This window comes from Nematolebias whitei, chromosome 23 (genome assembly GCF_014905685.2).
Source record: "Nematolebias whitei isolate Nwh7 chromosome 23, NemWhi1, whole genome shotgun sequence".
NCBI lineage: Eukaryota > Metazoa > Chordata > Actinopteri > Cyprinodontiformes > Rivulidae > Nematolebias > Nematolebias whitei.
This window is the reverse complement of record NC_056520.1, coordinates 22,811,237-22,831,318: the sequence shown is the minus strand read 5'-3', so window position 1 is coordinate 22,831,318 and position 20,082 is coordinate 22,811,237. Positions and strand designations below refer to the sequence as shown.

Genomic DNA, 20,082 nt, shown 5'->3' with positions numbered 1-20,082 from the left:
TATTCAAACAAGCAGAAAATATAATAGAGTTTATATTTGCTGTAAGGCAACAAACACCAAGCTGAGACTTAACATCACTTATGTAAGGGGTGGTTCATAGTTTTCATCATTTTCACAGGCATACAAATTCTGTACCCTGGGGGGTCAGGGGTCAAATACGGATGTATGGTTTTTAAAAAGAAAAAAAAAGTTGGAAGATACACCCTGTACAACCGAAATGTTGCTATTCTCCCACATGGCATAAATTGACACACCGTATATGTGAATTTCAATTTGCACAGTAACACTTCCTTCAATTCCTTTCGGTGGAAGTGAATGCGCTGCGACTCGTTTCTTGACATCAACTGTTTAAAATAGCAGTCTTTAAATTCTCCAAGCTCCTGAGTGCTTCTGTGTTTACAGTGGTGATTAAAGATCCCTGTCGCCACAATGGATTTTTGTCATCTGTAAAAATGAGAATGGGAGAAAAAACATGTTGTGATGTGGTTGTGTTAAATCAATCAAAGCCCTAAACTCACATAGTTCCGTAGATGTTACATCAATTATATGTGAAGGGGGCGTGTTTCCCACACACTTAAAAAATATTTGTTTGGACCTCCCCCCCACCCCTGACACCACACACACACACACATTTACCATGAAATATTAGTTCAGGGAGTGCTGTTTCTATTTCTTTGTGAACAAATCCATTCCACCATTCTAACAGGAGAATACTTAAATCACTAAAAGTCCACTCTGGGTTTTCCTGGTTACTTACAACAACTCACCACACTGTATGCAGTGTTTTCCTCTAGGTCCCTTGCCTTGGCAGGACACTTAGCTCTTCAAGGGAGTTTGTCAATGGGGTGGGGGGGGGGGGGGGGGGGGAGAGAAGACACCTATGTGTTCCACACTAGCTTAGTGCTACATTAGTGCCAGCAGTATTTGACCAGGTTGGAGTGGTTAGGATGTGTGAGAGAGGCTGAGCACTACGTCTGTAGCATCTTAGCTACCGCTTCTGTATTGCACACCACTAGCTTAGCACTACATTAGTGCCAGAAGTTGTGGACCGGGGTGGGGCCAGTGGGGTGTTAGGATGCATGAGAGAAGTGGAGCTTACTCTATTCACACAAGGGAGCTGTTGGTCAGGCTACTTATTGTTGCTCTCTAAAATAGTTATTGAATCAAGTGTTTACTTATGTAGGTAAACATAGATGTTTAATAACCCATTAAAATACACCAGAATACAGGAAATGGCATCTACTTTATTCAAAATTTTCTGGGAGAGGATTTTTTTTAAATGCCTCATTCCTTTTTTGAAATGTAACACACAGACGTGCATTAATTCTATATGATTTATAATATCAAGTAAAAATGTGTACTTGTTATAGATAGACAAGTGTTTAAAATAAACAAGTGTTGGAAAATTGGTCAATAATAGAACTTTTTTGTCAAAAAATTGAAACAAAACCTGTCATAAATCTCCAATTTTAGCTCAATATTCACCTGGTGTCAGCAAAAAGAGAGCTTAGCAAGGTACGAACCCTGTCTCTGTCTGTGACCACCTCTAATGCACACTAATTCAAACATTATATCATGTCTAATGCATGCAGAAGCACAGAAGGGATTGGGATTACATAAACTGGATTAATGACTAGTCCCTGCTTTGATAATGTTGCCAGGCAACTACAGTAATGGTGAGTTGATGAAGATGCTGCATCTGAACAAAAAAAGTCTCAAACAGAGGGAAACATGTTCAGTCCAGAAAAATGTAGTCCACTGTAAAAGTTCAGCTCAATCCAGTGTCTATTTTTAAACATTTCAGTGTATTTTTAAGATAACTTGTTAAATATTTTTCTTCTGTTTTTGCACATTGGGGCAACTTTTTTCAGTAAGAATTCAATTCAATTCATAAACGCTGTCACAACAGAAGTCGTCTCAGGGCACTGAACAGGAACATTCACATACATTATAAAAGCCAATTAGTAAAGTTCTCTATCTAAGGAAGCCAGCAGACTCTTGAATCTTCACTTTGTTGCAGTCTCCCATACTGAGCAAGCACAAACGAGACAGTGGAAAGGAAAAACTCCCTTTTAACAGGAAAAAACCTTCAGCAGAACCAGACTCAGGACAAGCAGCCATCTGCTTAGACTGACTGGGTTTGAGAGGACATGAAGGATAATTGAACACAGAATGGCAGGTATAGATGTACAGTACTTTCTATAGGAGGAAAGACTAAAAACATGTTAGGATAGAAATAATTACAAATACAAACAGGTAGATTAGAGCAAGTAAAGACAGCAGCAGTGAGAAAATGTCAGTTTGTCCTCCAGCAGTCTAAGCCTATAGCAGCATAACTAAGGAAAACCCAAGCCAACTCTACTTATAGGATTTGTCAACAAGGAAAGTCAACAAGCCCAGTCTTAAAACTGGATAATGTGTCAGCCTCACGGACAGAAACTGGAAGTTGGTTCCACAAGAGAGGAGCCTGATAACTGAAAGCTCTTCCTCCCATTCTGCTTTGGGAAGCTCTAGGAACCACAAATAAACCTACAGAGTCTGGCACAGCGTCAGGTCGGCACTATTTGGGATTATAGAGGAATAAAAAAACATACTACCATACCGTTTTATTTATATAGCACTTAAAACAGCGACAAGGCCAACCAAAGTGCTGTACAAACAGAAAAACAGGCAGTACACAAAGCAACATACAAAATGAAGTTAAATCAGAATATAGACATAAAAATGTTGCAGATAATAAATATAACAACTAACCTGTGTGAAGCATACAGGTTCAAAACACAAATCATCTGGTGTTGAAAGCTACTGAATAGTAGTGGGTTTTTAAACAGGATTTGAAAACCGAGAGGGAGAGGGCCTGTCTGACAAGCAGAGGTAACTCGTTCCAAAGCCTTGGGCCTGCTACAGAGAAGGCCCTGTAAACTCTGTGCTTAAGACGAGTTCCTGGAACTGTGAGAAGTAACTGGTCTGCTGACCTCAGGGAACATGGTGGGACATACGACTGTAGCAAATCAGGTAGATGGGGGGGCGAAACTGTTCAGCGATTTGTAGACATACAGGAGTATTTTGAACTGGATTCGAAGGTGAACTGGTTGCCAGTGCAGGGAGGCCAAGACTGATGTAATGTGCTCTCTTTTGCCTGTACTGGTTAAAAATCGGGCTGCTGCATTCTGGGCCAGTTGTAGTCGTGTAATGGAGGTCTGACTGATACCAAACAGGAGTGAATTGCAATAATCAAGCCTAGATGTAATGAATGCATGTATTAATGTCTCCAGGTTATTTTTGGACAATATGGGCTTCAGCTTAAAAAGTCACCTCAGTTGGAATAAACAGGATTTAACAATCATGTTGACCTGACTGTTGAGTTTCATGGAAGGGTCCAATATCACTCCCAGATTTGTGACTCTTTGTTTTTCTGACAGGACTAGAGTGGAAAGGTCGATGCAGTTGTTCGTGATCGTGTCGTTTGGAGAGAACAACATGACTCCAGCCTTCTTTTCATTGAAATTTAAGAAATTTAAAGCCGTCCAGTCCCTGATGACAGCCAGGCAGTCGAGCAGAGGTTGAATAGAGCGTGTTCCATTGTGTCTTAGGGGGAAGTAAATTTGACAGTCATCGGCGTAGAAGTGAAAGGGTATGTTGTGTTTACGGAAAATAGCCCCAAGTGGCAGCAGGTATAAAGAGAATAAGAGGGGACCCAGGATGGACCCCTGCGGAACCCCCCATTTAAGCTCTGCCGCTGCAGAACTAAAATATTTGATGGAAACAAAAGGATCTGTCATCGAGGTAGGATCTGGTCCCCTTCACGTATAATGTTTGCAATGCCTATGTATAAAAGAGATGTCCTGATCAAAATAACACCAAGATTTTTAACATTAGAGCTGGAGGCCTGATTAATGCCATCTAAGGAGGGAGAAAAACTGAAAAATTAATTTCTAAGATGCTCAGGTCCAAAAACCAAAACCTCAGTCTTGTCTGGGTTCAAAAGCAGAAAACTTAGGGTCATTTAGGTTTTTATGTCTTTAAGACATGCTTGTAGTCGAATTAACTGATTGGCTTCATTGGGTTTCATGGACAAATATAACTGTGTATCATCAGCATAACAATGAAAATATATCCCATGCTGTTTAATAACATTACATCAGATCCTTTCTGCTAACTACAACATTTATGTGCTTCTTCTAACTTCTTTCTGCTAATTTCAGCTTATTTCTGCAAGTTTCAGCTTTTTCTGCTATTTCAGCTACATTGTAGCTGTTTTATGCTAATTAACGTTTTCGGCTAATTCCACATGTTTTGCACTCATTACAACAGTTTTTCAATCCAATTCAGCAAAAATGTGCTCACCCCTTTTCCTTTTGGTAATTTAAGCTTATTTCAGCTTTTTTAACTACTATTCAGCTTTTTTCTTATTATTTCAGCTTTATTTCCACTGTTTTGTGCTCATTTCTGCTTCTTTAAGACTAACTGGGCAAACATTCTTTCTGCTTTCTTTTGCTAATTTAAACTTGTTCTACATTTTCAGCTACCTTTTTAGCATTTTTTTTTTGCTAATTTCAGCTGTTTCTGATCAATTCAAATTTTTTGTGTTAAATTATGCTACTTCAGCCTAATTAACCTCGTTATGCTAATTTCAGCTTGTTATGCTCTTTTCAGCTTATCCATGCCAGTTTATTTCAGGTACCATTTAGCTGTCTTTATGCTACTTTTAACTTTTTCAGCTAATTCCACATTTTTGCGCCCGTTTCAAAATTTTTTAAGCCCAATTCAGCTAAGTTGCGCTCTCTCCACTTCCTTCTGGTTATTTAAGCTTCTTTCTGCTTTTTCGGCTACTTTTCAGCTGTTTGGTTTTTGTTTTTTGTTTGTTGTTTTTTTGCTTATTTCAGCTTTTTTTTAAATAATTTACTAATTTTGTGGTCATTTCTGCTTATTTAAACCAATTTCAGCAAATATGTCTTCAGTTTTCTTCTGCTAATTTAGGCTTGAGCTCCTATTTCAGCTGCATTTCAGAATGTATATAGCTGTTTTCAGCTGTTTTTCAGCAAGTTCTTCAGCAACAAGCATTCACACTGCATTTTCACAGGAAACGCAATTTCTCTGGTTTCAGTTTGTGTCACTAAATTCTATATTTTTACACCATTATTTAATATTTATGTTGAATTGTGCTTATGGAAGCACTAAACCATATATTGTTTCAAAGCAGTGAGAGTTGTGGAACACCTGTATTTTTTTATTTAATTCCAGACCATGTTTACACTGCAACTCCAGCGGAGGCGATACAGATGAGTTGTAGTTTAATAAGAGTTCATTCTTTCAAAATTTGTCTGCTGAAATGTTATTGAAGCTCTGGGGCTTCATTTCAAGGCTGGGAGAGAAGCTGATTTATAACGAGGAGGCAAAGATCGAAGCGTGTTGACATGAAACTGTGATGAGATGCTGCTTTATGGTCTGTGATGTGCCGACCAGTCCTCACCGGGGACTCTACCCCCATTCTTTGCTGGTGTCATCCTCCATCTGGACCGCCACACTTTCTTCCCGCCCGACTTACTCCAAATCTGTCTCCAGCTCGTACAGCCAATCCAAAACCCCACCTTCCCTTCACCGTCCTCTAACTCTTCTATCGCTCTGTCTCCTGGCTGAGTTCAGAACCCCGATGCTGCTGTCCAGGGTCACCGAGGGATCCACCCTCCCATATTTCCAGGAAACTGTCCAGCCACATATGCCAGAACATGCACTGAGCCGTGCCAGCCGTCTTGGCCACATTCTGGTGCACCAGTCTGGTGATTACTCCACTTTGTCAGAACTCGTTTATGATGGAGGAACTTAGTCCGATGCCTCAAACTCCCACAAAAATAACTTCATATGAACTGAACTTAGAATATTTCTATGGTTATGGTTATTAATAAACTTTTGTTTTAAAAATAACTAAGGCTCAAGATGTCAAAATCAAAATGTATGTAAATGACAGCATTGAAAATATATTTGTTTCTGATTGCACCCAGTAGCACAAAAAGCTGTTTTGTTTTATGCTTTTTTTTTTTTTTTTTCAATTCTGTTCAGTTTATTTATGAAGCTCCAAGTCACATCAGAAGTCGTCTCAGGGCACTGAACAGAAGCGTTCACATTTAAAAATAATAATTTAACATTATTTATCTGAGGAGCAGACTGCTTTGAATTTAGCTCCATTGCAGAACTCTCATCCTGAGCAAGCATGAAGGTGACAGCGGAAAAGAAAAACTCACTCGTCAGGAAGAAACCTTTAGCAGAACCAGACAGGACAAACGGTCATCTGCTTCGACTAGCTGGGTTTGAGAGGAACAGGAAGGAGGAATAGATACACAATGGCAGGTCAAGAATCACATGTTAAGATAGAATTAGTATCAAATGAAAACTATTCAATTTTAGCAATTCATTTAAGGAAATTACATCAATTTGTCCTCCAGTAGTCTAAGTCTATAGCAGCATAAAAAGCCAACCCTAACTATAGGATTTATCAAAAAGGAAAGTCTTAAGTCCAGTCTTAAAACTGGACAATGTGTCAGCCTCACGGACAGAAACTGGAAATTGGTTCCACAATAGAGGAGCCTGATTGAAAGATATCAGTTCATAACTGGCTGTAACTACCGTACCCACCACTGCACCCTGTATTCACTGGTTAACTGGACATCATTAACTTCACACAGACTCTCTCACTGGTACATTTTCATCTTTAAATCACTTCTTGGTCTGCTGTCTTCATACATCTCCTCCTACATGTCTCTGCGTGAGTGCAGCTACAGCGTGCACTTCCAGGACATTATTACCTGCAGTGTCCCCTCAGTACAGACTGAACTTGGCAAAAAGGGCCTTCGCCTACTCCGCTCCTGTTTCCTGGAATATCTTGCAAAAAGATCTGAAGCTCTTGACCTCGACCTCTCTAAGTTGCTTCAAACATCTAAGTTCCTGAGAAAAATCAATGCAGACATGTTCCTGTTTTTAGTATTTTACATCGCCTTACAATGTAGATGTTTTTGTTTAGTTTTTTTAATACCATTTTCTTTCACTTGTTCTTCTCAATTCGTATGTTTTTTATGATTGTCCACCGTTGTCATCACTCTGTTAAAATCAGGTCTCTCTTGTAAATGAGTCCCAGAGACTCAGTGGGATTAACCTGCATAAATAAAGATTGAGTGAATCTTCCTCCCATTCTGCTCTTGGAAACTCTAGGAACCACAAGTAAGCCTGCAAACTGAGAGCGAAGTACTCTGTTAGGAAAATATGGAACAATAAGATCTCTAATATATGATGGAGCTAGGTTGTTGAGGGCTTTATGGGTTCTAAGTAAGAGTTTGAATTATATTCTGGACTTGAAAAGGAGCCAATGGAGAGAAACTAAACTGGAGAGATATGATCTCTCCTACTAACTCCAGTTAAGACTCTGGCAGCAGCATTTTAAAGAAGTATTTGTACACCCCCCAGATATAAAATCATTGCGATAGTCCAGTCTAGACGTGACAAATACATGAACCAGTTTTTCTGCATCATTTTAGATGGGATGTTTCTAATTTTAGAAATATTTTTGTTTTGTTTTGCCAATTATGTACACGTGATTATGTTTAATTCGAGGTAAGTAAAAATCTTGTTGTATTATTTAAAACAATACCAAGTCACAGAGCTGTTACTGTCTTTCTCTGTAAATCCACAAATGTATTATTTGGCTATTTAAGTGAATTTATGTCCAATAAGACCCGACTAAATGAAAATCAGAGCATTTCCTTCCAAACTAGATTAAAATTTACAGTTCTTAGCTTATTTTTGTGCACCTCAAAAACATAAAACTACAAAAAGTTAAATATTTCACGACTTTTAAGTGGCAGCTGGCTCTACCTGAGCAGGAAAGTGAACAACATAGTAGCTTCTTACCGTATTTTTCGCTGTATAAGTCACATTTTTTTTCTTTCATAATTTACATGCCCTGCGACTTATAGGCCGAAGAAACATATTTATGGATTTTTTTCCCATATTTATAAACCAATTTTTGGCTGAGATCTGACTGTTTTCATTCATTCTGACTGAAAAAAAATGTTTTTGAACAGTACCATTTTAAGCCATTAGATGGTAGAAGAGTAGTAGTAGCAGTAAGGCATGCCGTTGTATCATGTAATAGGTAAACGTGGCTATAATGACAAATTCAAAAAAGTTCAAGACAAAAACAACTGGACTTTATTTATTATACTTTATATTTTATTGTTTTGTCGAACATTTTTGAATTTACCATGTCCTGGATGACTGAGAATCTTCACCAGCTATTAATGACACGATCGGCTTGCTATAGACTCCCCACCTTCATTCTGCTTGCTGCTTGATGCAAGTTAAACCAGCTGCACCACCCGGATGAAATGCAGCTAATTTAACCATTAAAGTGCATTTATTAAGCAAACGTTAGACTGAGACACACCTTTAATATAATTTCGAGCAAACAAATAATTGTTTTAGGTGATTTCCTCCCTCTGCGCGCTCCCGGAGCACCTCAGCAGCAAAACTATTTTTGAAATTCAGCTGATTTGACCATTAAAGTGCATTTTTTAAAAGGAATAATCCAACTGAGACATATTTGCAACAAACAAATTATTGTTTTTCGGTGTTTATCTTGTTAAATTTGCATAGTGACTTGTCGTGTGCACGCGTTTACTTACGTGTATCGGCTTTTGATATGCAGCTGATTTGACCGTCAAAGTGCATTTATTAAGCAAATGTTAGACTGAGACACGCATTTACTATAATTTCGAGCAAACAAATAATTGTTTTTAGGTATTAATCTTGTTAAATTCTTGTTAAATTCCTCCCGTGCATGCTCCCACAGCTGCCATTTGGCAGCCCATTGATTTTTGGCACAACACCAGCCCACATTTATGGGTTGTCAGCATTTGTGTAACAAACGGGACGCGTCAGCGGTGACTCATAATAGATGTGATGTATACGGCGAAGCACTTTTTTTAGACATATTTGGACTAATGTGACTTTTAGGGTGGTGCAACGTGTACGGCGGAAAATATGGTACTTGTGCTTCCTTTGACATTATTATTAAACACCATACACAGATATTACAAAAAGCTTTAATGGTGCATTCCATTGTTTTCACAGCATTTTTTTTTTTTTTTTTTTTACTTCAAAGTTATAAAATCTACTGGAATGTCCCCCCAAAGGTAGAATATGGGGATACGTGAACAGTTCCAACCTCAAAATCTAATATGGCTGTTTTGCTCATAAAAAGTGGCGATAGCTGTACTTTGTATTTTATTGTCCTCTGTTTCGGCATGAAGAGGAGGAATTGTAAATGCCATTCCTCTATGATGTGAACATGATAACTTGAAAAATAAGCAACATACCGTATTGTTCGCCCTATAAGTAGCAGTTATTTGCATAATTTGCACGCCCTGCGACTTATAGGCTGAAGTGACGTATTTATGGATTTTTTCCCATTATTTATAAACCAATTTTTGGCCGAGATATGACCATTTTCATTCTTTCTGACTGAAAATATTGAGCAGTACCATTTTCAGCCGCTAAATGGCAGTGGAGAAGTAAGGCATGTCGTTGTATCATAAAAGTGGCTATTAATGATAAATTCAAAAAAGATCAAGACGAAAACAACTGGACTTTATTATACTTTATACTTTATTGTTTTTGTCTTGAACATTTTTTTAATTTACCATGTTCTGGATGACTGAGAATCTTCACCAGATATTTTTCATTTAAGCTTTATTTATACAGGTTAATCTCATTGAGCCACGAGGACTCATTTGCATCCCACCACCGCTGTATCATCTGCAAACTTTACAATGTGACAGCCTGGATGGGTAGCTGCACAATCATATGTGAGCAGAGTAAACAGGAGGGGGCTCAACACACATCCCTGAGGAGAGCCAGTGCTGAGGGTTATGGTGGAGGAGGAGAAGTTGTGGATCCTCACTAACTGTGGTCTGTTTGTTAAGAAGTCTAGTACCCAGTTGCAAATGGAGGGGCTTAGTCCTAGTGTGGATAGTTTGTCCATCAGGGTTTGGGGGATCATGGTGTTGAAGGCGGATGTGAAGTCCACAAAGAGCATACGGATGTAAGAGTTTTTCTGCTCCGGGTGGTTGAGCGCAGTGTGGACCACAGAGGAGATGGCATCCTCTGTTGATCGGTTCTCACGGTATGCATACTGATGAGGGTCCTTGTTGATGTTGATGGTTGTTTTGATGTGAGTCATGACCAGTTTTTCGAAGCAGTTAGCGACTATCGGGGTGAGGGCCACTGGCCGATAGTCATTCAGACCAGTCACTGTAGAGCTTTTTGGGACTGGGATGATGGTGGCAGTCTTCAGGCAGGTGGGAACTGTCTCCAGGATAAGTGAGGTGTTAAAGATGTCTGCCAGCACCATGCGTGAAGTTAATGATGACCAATTAACCAATGAATACAGGGTGCAGTGATGGGTATGTAGTTACAGCAGTTATGAATCTTAGTGCACCATGATAGACAGCATCCAACATCTGCAGGGTGCTTGTAGGAGCGTTCATGTAAATAATGTCACCATAGTCAATGGAGGGAAGGAAAGTCACAGATACAAGGTATTTCCTAGCGTTCAGAGTTAGACAGGATCTGTTTCTGAAAAAGAAACCCAGTTTAACTTTCAGTTTCTTTAGCAAATTTTCCACGTGAAGCTTAAAACAGAGATGCGAGTTGACCAAGATACCCAAATATTTGTAGGAATTGACAAATTCAATAGGGACATCATTTGAGGATAAAATCAGAGAAAGAACTCCTGGGACTGACTTCCTGTTTGAAGACAACATCCCTTTGGTTTTGTCGGCATTTAGGACACGTTTGAGATGGAACAAATCTGACTGGATGATGTCGAATGCAGATAGCAAAAGCTGGAAAGCCTTATCAACTGTGTTAGCTCGACACTAAACAACTGTGTCATCAGCATAGAAATGTAAGGATGCATCAGGGATGCTCTGACATTTATCATGTTTATGACATCAGGGATGCTCTAACTTTTTATGACACAATTGGCTTGCCATAGCTTGCCACCTTCATTCTGTTCTCTGCTTGGAGCAACCATCATCAGCTTCATTTGGCTGTGCCGCCCCAGCAAAATGCAGCTAATTTGACCAATGTGATTTATCTGTTTAAATAAAGGCTGAATGAATGAAAACGATACTCATTGGTTTGATTTGGCTATAATTTACAAGGTCATGGTCAAGGTTTCTTTATTGTCATTCGCATCCCATGAGGTACATGTGGTGGAACGAAGCTGTGCACACAGGGTCCCATTTACAACCAACAAAAGTATAAATTGTATAGAAAAACAGTAATAAGTTCTAAGATATGAATTAAGAAAAACGATAAACTAAGACTACACTAAACACTAATAGTACAAAAACAATATGCCGAACAGCAGCACAAACATGGACATTTACACGCTTAATGCTAGCACTAACATAAACTAAACTAACATAAACTAGGATTTATGCAAAGCATGCAACAAAAATACAGAAACAAGTCGCCAAAAGTGAAAAAGAAACAAATCTATATTAGCATGAGTGGTTCTGATGACAGTGAGGTTATCTAAACAAGAAATAAAAGACAAGAAATAAACTCCTCCCTCTTTTATCCACAGTGTAACCCCTACCCACTTGAATATCTTGCACCAAAACCTTTAAGGTTTACTTCATTCTCAAAAAACTACATTCACTATTCAAACCCCTCTCAGCAACGAGGACATCGACGTACCGCTTGTTTATAATCTAAAATAATGTTTGACAAACAGGTTAGCATCACTGTTAGCATTAAAAATAACCTAAACAGGCTGATCGCAGAGTTAAATGAACTAACCGGTCACACCGCCCGTTCAAAGGTCAGAGGGAAGCTCTGCATTATTTGTGGTTGCATGTTCACCGAAAGCTGTTTGTTTTGCCGTCACGCTGCCTACCGTTCTGCCTCAGCGCCGTCCCAATAAAGATGAAATGGCGTTTGATTGCTGGCGTAATTGCACCTCATTTAGTTAATGTTCCTGGGTGGTGGCAAACAAATACGAGCTGAACAAAGATGAACCGAACAAAGTCTGACAGGAGAGAGAGACTATACATGTTTTATTGAACATGATGTTTATTTTAAAACACATCTTGAGTTTTTGTCACCGTGTTAACCGCTAAAGTCAAGTGCGATAAATTGGTGATGTTCAAATGGGTCCCCCAGTCAGTCGGCTGCAGGCTACATTTTACCTATCAGTGTTGCAGGGGATGCAATCGAGGTGTAAACGTGAAAATCAGGACTCGGTTCTTTCAATCCGAGCCCAGACACCACCTGCTGTTTCATTTTACCTTCAGGGGTTTGTTGTGTTTACAGCAGCTGGAGCCTGAGGGAGAAAAATGTGGCCTGGGAACTATACAGGAAAAAAAAACACAGTTTTTGCTTTTTATCCATCTCGAAACCACTCTTGAGACTCTTGGCCCTCAGATTGTAAAGTAATTAATTAAAATGAGCATCATGGTTGCTCAATCAGCATTCTTTAATTAAAAATTTGGTTGAAGTTATCAAAAAGAATTACAAACTGATACACTCTTATTGTTTTTTGTTTTTTTTTAACAGACCTTGCAGCGCATTCTTTGTTTTGCGACAATTTTTAAGCTACATTATAAAGTTTGATCGTTTTTTTAATTTATTTATTTTGCTTATATAAAAGTTCTCGAGAGCTGAAGAGCATGCAGAAGAGTGGTGATGTAGCAAGGCTGAGAGAAATTTAATGAACAGCAACGGGAGTGGAAGGTTAAAAGAAGTCTTTTCATAAGAAAAGAGCAAAGAATAGTGCAAAATATTAAAGTAAAAGAAAGTAAATGGTAAATGAACTGTACTTATACAGCGCCTTTCTATCTTATCGAGATACTCAAATCGCTTTACACTACAATCTGTGTCCTCATTTACCCATTCATACAGCACTCTACTAGATCGCTACAAAGCTAATTGAACAAATCATTCTAAAGAGACTAATCAGAGCTTTATCGCATTCATACACCGATGGGACACACATCAGAGGCAACAAGGGGTTCAGTGTCTTGCCCAGGGACACTTCGGCATGTGACTGCTGGTGGAGTCGAACCCCAACTCTTGCATTTGAGGACGACTGCTCTAACCACTCAGCCACAGCCGCCAAAGTGCAATAACCCCTTCTGTAAGGATTTACTGCCACACATGTCAAACTCAAGAGCAGCGGGCCAAATTTGGTCACACAACATGATAATTTAAAATGGTAAAATGTTGTATCTCTTCTAATTTTCACTTTAAAAAACTGATAAATACGTAATTTAGTATAAACTTCTCTTACCAGCTAGCTAACTTTGAAGTCAGAAAGACGGTTGAATCATTCTGTCATTACTGACTGATGTGCAAAGAGCAAATGAGACAGGTCAAAGGAAAAGTTTACAGGACAATGGTGAGACCAGCTATGTTATATGGTCTGGAGACAGAGACATGGACGACAAGTCAGGAGAATGAACTGGAAGTAGCAGAAATGAAGATGTTGACATCCTCCTTAGGAGTGATAAGGATGGATAAGGTTAGGAATGAGATAATCGGAGGTACAGCACAGGTTGAACAACTGGGAGATAAAGTTAGAGAGGCCAGACTGAGATGGTTTGAACATGTCCAGAGGAGGAACAGTGGGTATATTGGTAGAAGGATGTTAGAAATGCAGCTGCCAGGAAAAAGACAAAGATAATATATATGGATGCAGTTAGAGAGGACATGGAGGTAGTTGGAGTGAGGACAGAGGATGCAGAGGACAGAGTGAGATGGAGGAGGATGACTTGCTGTGGCAACCCCCAAAGAGGGAAAAGCCAGAAGAAGAAGAAGAAATGAGCAAACTCAAACTCCTGTTGAGGAACCCGCAAACAAGAAAAAATATCTGGTATTTGACTCGAGGTAATGTAGCAGCTGAAAGTGGCCCACATCTCGGACAAAGTTTTACATTTTGGCTCCTTTTGGTGACTGAGTTCGACACTCCTAGTGACCAAAAAGAGCAACTCCAAGACAAGAGAATAATTTACGGTGTTTATTTACAAAATGTGAAATCAACAGTTAACAGCAACTCACTTGGGAGGGACTGGAACCTTGGAAAGGACAAGAGTTAAGTGGTTTGGAACCTTGAGGATGGTTTGATGTTGTTCGACTCTTACTGTTGGAGGAAGGGGTTCTCACATGGGTGAATGTCCAATAGTTCCGGTAGTCTTAAACAAGGAGGTCTCAGAAAGGTTGCATAGATCGATGGGCAGGTGGTGGAAGGCGATGAACGACTGGAGAAATCACTAGGAGGCTTATGGTGAAACCAGGAAGGTCCAAGGCACAGGAGGAGTACAGGATTAAATGGACTGTACTTATATAGTGCCTTTCTTTCTTATCCAGATACTCAAAGCGCTTTACACTACAATCTGTGCCTCATTTACCCATTCATACAGCATTCTACTAGATCTATACAAAGCTAATTGAACAAATCATTCTAAAGAGACTAATCAGTGCTTTAGATCACATTCATACACTGATGGGACACACATCAGAGGCTATGAGGGGTTCAGTGTCTTGCCCAGGGACACTTCAGCATGTGACTGCTGGTGGATCCGAACCCCCAACTCAGGCATTGGAGGACGACTGCCACAGCCGCCCCTTAAAAGCTTAAAGACATAAGAAACAAGATTTTAGTCTTTACAAAACTCAAGGAATAGTGAAGTGGCCAGGAACACATCTACCTGTAGGCAGATAATGCACCAGCGTCGAAGTGTAGTCATCAACTGTCATTTATACTCCTACAGCTCATTAGGACAATGGTCCAAAGGTGTGAGCTTGTTGGCTCCATCTGGTGTCAAAGAGCTGCAGGAGAAAAGATGGAACTCCAACAACTTCACTTGGTCCTTTCTTCGTTTTACTTATTTATGTTTAGCCTTTCTGCTTTTTGTTGTCTTCCACAGGTTGGATGATTGATGCAGACAGCAGGCCCAAGTTCAAGGAGCTAGCAGCCGAGTTCTGCAGAATGGCACGCGACCCACAGCGATACCTGGTCATCCAGGTATGTTAGCATAAGCAGGCTTTTGTTAATGTGCAGCCAGTTATATAAACATCTACAGCAGACCCTGGATACTTCACAGTTCGACATTCACGGACTCACTCTTTTGCAGGTTTTCAACGTAAGATTGCACATTACACACGATTGGAGATGGGAAATGACAGACCCCACCCGCCCCCTTCTTTCTCTTTCTGAGGCTGTAGCTCAAAAAGAGAATGAAGGGGTGGATGAGGTCTGTCTTTCCCCATCGCTACTGCTCAGGGAGCAGAGAGAGAGAGAGAGTGGCTGAGTGCGGCTCACTTGGCTGTAAGACAAGACACCCCCTGCGCCCCCTCCTTTCTCTTTCTGAGGCAGCAGACAGCAGAGTAGAGACACAACAGGCAGGTGCACAATATACAGCCTCGAAAAAGAAAGGAGGGGGTGGGGTTCTGTCTTTTACCTGAGTGAGACGCATGAGTGGCATGGATTGTCTATCTAAAACAATCAAGCGCAACCTGAACTGAGCCTTTCTCTATTTCGCTGCACCATTTAGAGCATTTACAAGATTGTTAAGAACATTTCCAATGTGTGGGAAGGGTTTATAAAGCCTTAAAATATATATAAATACTAAAATAAATATAACGTCCCTACTTTGCGGATTTTCACCTATCTGGAACGTAACCCCGCAATAAATGAGGGACTACTGTAATGCATTGTGATGCTTTTCTTTTGATTCAGGGAGACGACCGCATGAAGCTTCCCAGCCCAAATGACAGCAAGTTCTTCCAGAGCCTGCTGGACGAAGAGGACCTTGACGACTTGATGGACGCTGAGGAGTATCTGGTGCCACGAGGCTTCAGTTTGAACCCTCCGTCAGGCTCATCCAGGCCTCGGGTCGACTCTAACAGAGTAAGATCACCACTAACGCTGGCCTCTCACTAAGCTGCAAGATGACAAACAGGATTTATGACTAAAAATCCATGACATGACTTCCGTGGTGCTCTCAATTTACTAACAAGTTGCAGAGACACTTTCATTTTTTTTGCAAGTTAGAAAGTGAGAAAACGTGACAAAAATTTTGGGAGGGTTTGATGTGTGAAAACAAAATATGACTGATTGTAAACACAATAAATGAATAAATTATGAATAAATAGACAATTGACACAAAACTAAGACACTATTTGACTAAATCTCAACAAATTTGCTTGTCATTTACTGGAATGATTCACAAATGTTGCAACTTATTCTCAGGGACATCTGCAAGTGAGCCATAAGTGCAACGTCAACATAAATTCCAGTAAAAATGTGTGCATTTTGTCAACATTATGTGTCTTCAGCCAGACAACAACCTTCACAGCCTGTGTGATACAGGATTATATATACAATCTTAATGAGCTGCTAATGTTGGACTCTAATTAACGGCTCAAATTTGAGGAATAATTGCAAAAACGACAGGAACATTTTATGTAGTATCACTGAATAATGAGTGTTTGACAGGAAGTGATCTGTCTTTTTTCTTCTTTTTGTGCAAGTTACAGCCTTTTTTGTGTAAGTTACAGCCTTCTTTGTGCAAGTCTTGAAAAACTATTTTTAACTGTGAACATTATTTTGTTTCCGCCTCTGCCAACATTGGACCCACCTCGGCTCGCCTTGTTCCTCTTATGATTTTAATCTACTAGTTTTTTTTTTTTTAAGCTATGTGGCCATCTTGGATTTTTGATTTGGATTCAGTATGTGATGAGGAAGGTTCTCAGCTATAACCAAACCAAATTTCAGATCTTGGTGTAAAAATAGCGGAGTTAAAGCCGTTTAAATGTAGCTTTGGTGGCCATCTTGATTTTTTTTTTTTAATTCAGTATTTATTGGGTATTGCTCAACACCAAATTTCAGCGTATTAGCTCTAAAAATGGCTGATTTATAGTATTTTTCCTTTTTAAATCAGGCAGCCATCTTGGATTTTTGATTTGCAATCAGAGTCTATTAGGGATTCAGTGTTTCCTCTAGATCAGTTCATTTGGCAGGTTGCTCATCTGTTTTTATTTTGTTTGTTTAGTTTTGGGGTTTTTTGTCGATCGGGGTGAGGGTGTGGGACGGAGTCACATCTGTTTTGCTCGCCTGCTAGCTTAGTGCTATATTGCTGCTGGTTTTGTTGATGGCGGGGGGATGTGGAATGGTATGTCAGTAACATTTTTGCTAGCGCGTTCATAATGTGCCCCGAGCTACATCAATACCGATTAATACTGACAGTTGTAAATGGTGGGGTAGGTCAGCAGGCAGTGCGCTTAGTTCTGTTGATGGTGCTGGGCGCCCCACTTGTATAATGGTAAGAGAAGCACTGGGATTGTTCTCAGCTACGAATACACCAAATTTCAGCTAAATAGCTCTAAAAACCTCTGAGTTAAAACCATTTGAAATTAGCTTCAGTGGCCATCTTGCATTTTTAGATTTGAATTCAGAATGTGTTGTACGTCGCTGTCAGCTAACACCACACCAAATTTAAGCTCAATATCTTTTGAAATAGCTGAGATATTTTTTCCCTTTTAGCTAAAGTGGCCATCTTGTATTTTTAATCTGCATTAGGAATATACAACAACTCACTCTCAGCTGTAACCATTCCAGATTTCAGCTCAAGATCACAAATAATGACTGAGTTATAGTCAATTTTGAGTTTTATGATGTAGCTGTGGCAGCCATCTTGAACCAAAATGGCTCCAAAAGTTAATCAGTGTTTATGGTCAGGGACCTCTCCACTCGAGGTCATATGACCTCACTGTGGCGGCTAGAAGCTGTTCAGAGTTCTGTTAGTGTTTTTCAATGAGAAAAATGGTATCTTTGCAAATTACATCGCCATAGTAACTCAAAATGCCAATAAAGGTAATAAAAAGGTTTGTAGGCACAATCATTGCACACATCACGATATATTGCTGGTCGTTTTGATGCAACATTTGTGGGTGTACACGTTCAGGATAAAACAAAGAAGAACAAATGCAATCTCAACTCAAGTATTTTCATGGAGTGTAACATAAAAAGGTTTATTTATTTAAGTAAATCGTTTCCTCAGATTTGTTCTTTACCCTTGTGACTTGGACATGTCTCTTTGTCCTACCCAAAAAAATAAACTCACAGTAAAGTCGTGTTTGAGGTCAAGAATGTTTTTGATCATGCAGTCCAACACCCCGCTGTCGAATTTATCCACTGGAGTTATATTTACTCACGTTATGCCACTAAAGATGCAGTCTGGAACCGTTATCTGTGTTGATGCTGAGAAAAGGAGCAGATAATGACTTGCTTTGAAGCGCTGATGAAGTGAGAAAGTTAGGGGAGGGGGAAGTTGATAGCGATAGAGGTTAGGCTAAAAGAGTAGGTGGACAGATATAACCCCAGGATATTTCTTTCTTCTGTGTTTTCCTCTCTCTTGTTGTTTTGTTTCTCTGCTTCCTGTAATTGCTGCTTAGCACTAAGAGTTTGCAAGAGTGCAGGATAGTGGGATTAAATAGCCCACGGCAAACCAACACAGCACCATGAGAAACCCTTTGTTTCATGTGTCATGTTTTGTTTTTGTCTTTGGGGGATTTTTGCTATCCTTTTTTTATTTTTAAGTTCAGGTGTTGAAATCGTAGCTTCTCCTGACTGTCCTTGTGAGTCCCTGAAGCCTCGTGACTACACCGGCAAAACTTTACCTGAGAATTTTACTCTCACAGGCAAAAAACAGTCACCGTGTCGTAAAGTAACACTACCTTCAAGCTTGTGTTAAAAATAACCCGTAGATCATAAAGATGTCAAATTTGATCCTTTTCTGTATTGCAGAACCAGTTTGGCTATCGAGATGGTGGTTCAAACCCTTCAGAAGGAGCCCTGGCAGGTGCCCAAGGCAGTTCAAACCAGGAGGCCACAGGCAGCCAGGGTCCAGCCCTAGAGGACCAGTGCTGTAATGGAAGCCTACATAAGAAGAGCCAGAGCCAAACTGGAGCGGAAGACAGTGGGACCCAGAGGTACAGCGCTGACCCCACCATTTTCCTAGGGGACAGAACGTCCCGAGGGGACACGGATGAGGATGGCTACATGACAGCAATGAAGGACAAGAGCTCCTCAGGTACATTAAACAAAACGACTAAATTAATTTGACCTGAAGAGTCAAGTCAGATTGTTGTGGGTGAACGTTCAAAAATTGATTTTATGTGATTTGGACCATTTGGATCTCTCTGAGAGAACATTGTAACTATTCATCCATCCATGATCTTTACCTGCTTCTTCCTTTTCGGGTCGCGGGGGTCGCTGGTGCCCATGTATAGCTATCACTGTGCAAGAGGCGGGGGACACCTGGACAGGTCTCCAGTCTATCACAGGGACACATATGCTGCTTTACCATTAGTAACGGTACAGTACGGTTCGACTCGACATGGTTCCAAGGCTTTTCCACTAGTAATGGTTCGTAGAACCGGTCCCTTTTTTCAGTACCCATTTTCTCTGTGGTTCCAAGCAAGCCGAGCCAGCACCAAAACGCGACGTCAGAACACTGTCGGTCACTGATTGGTCAGGGGGTGGAGTCACTGGGGCTTTGAGAGAAATTTTCTCAACACGAGATCCGCCATTTGCAATTAGCGGTGTTCAAACTCGAGGACCAACTGGATCTATTTTAAAGATTTTAAATCAATAATGACAACACCGTGGTCTAATGCTGAAGTGCAGGCGTTTTTTTGTGCTTGTGGCCAACAACAAAATTCAGAGCGAGTTAGATGGAGCTTCGCCAGTCTCCCCAGTCCTCTCCACCAGAGCTTTGGAGCCCCCTCAGGCCATGCAGGGTGTCATCTCCCCGGCTCTGAGCTCCGCTCGTCACCACGGAGGATCATACGAGCTGCTGACTTGCAGAAGGCCGTTACCCGGACCCCGGCCTCGCCTGCTCATGAAGGCCGAACCCCGATCCCAGCAGACGGGCGGCCCAGGACGGGTCTGGGACAGAGGAAGGAAATGATTTTTTAAAACATTTTATGAATAAATTAAATTAAAAAAAATAAATAAATAAG

At 40.3% G+C, this 20,082-nt stretch overlaps 1 protein-coding gene across 1 annotated transcript in view; it reads left to right on the top strand.

Annotated features, from left to right (window-relative positions):
* The window catches only part of LOC119429101 (receptor tyrosine-protein kinase erbB-4), a 297,900-nt gene that overhangs the window by 274,015 nt on the left and 3,803 nt on the right, over positions 1 to 20,082 (top strand). Inside the window, exons 24-26 of the mRNA XM_037696818.1 lie at positions 14,985 to 15,082; positions 15,797 to 15,967; positions 18,866 to 19,151. Coding sequence (XP_037552746.1) covers positions 14,985 to 15,082; positions 15,797 to 15,967; positions 18,866 to 19,151 — 555 coding nt within the window. The remainder of the gene's footprint in view (positions 1 to 14,984; positions 15,083 to 15,796; positions 15,968 to 18,865; positions 19,152 to 20,082) is intronic.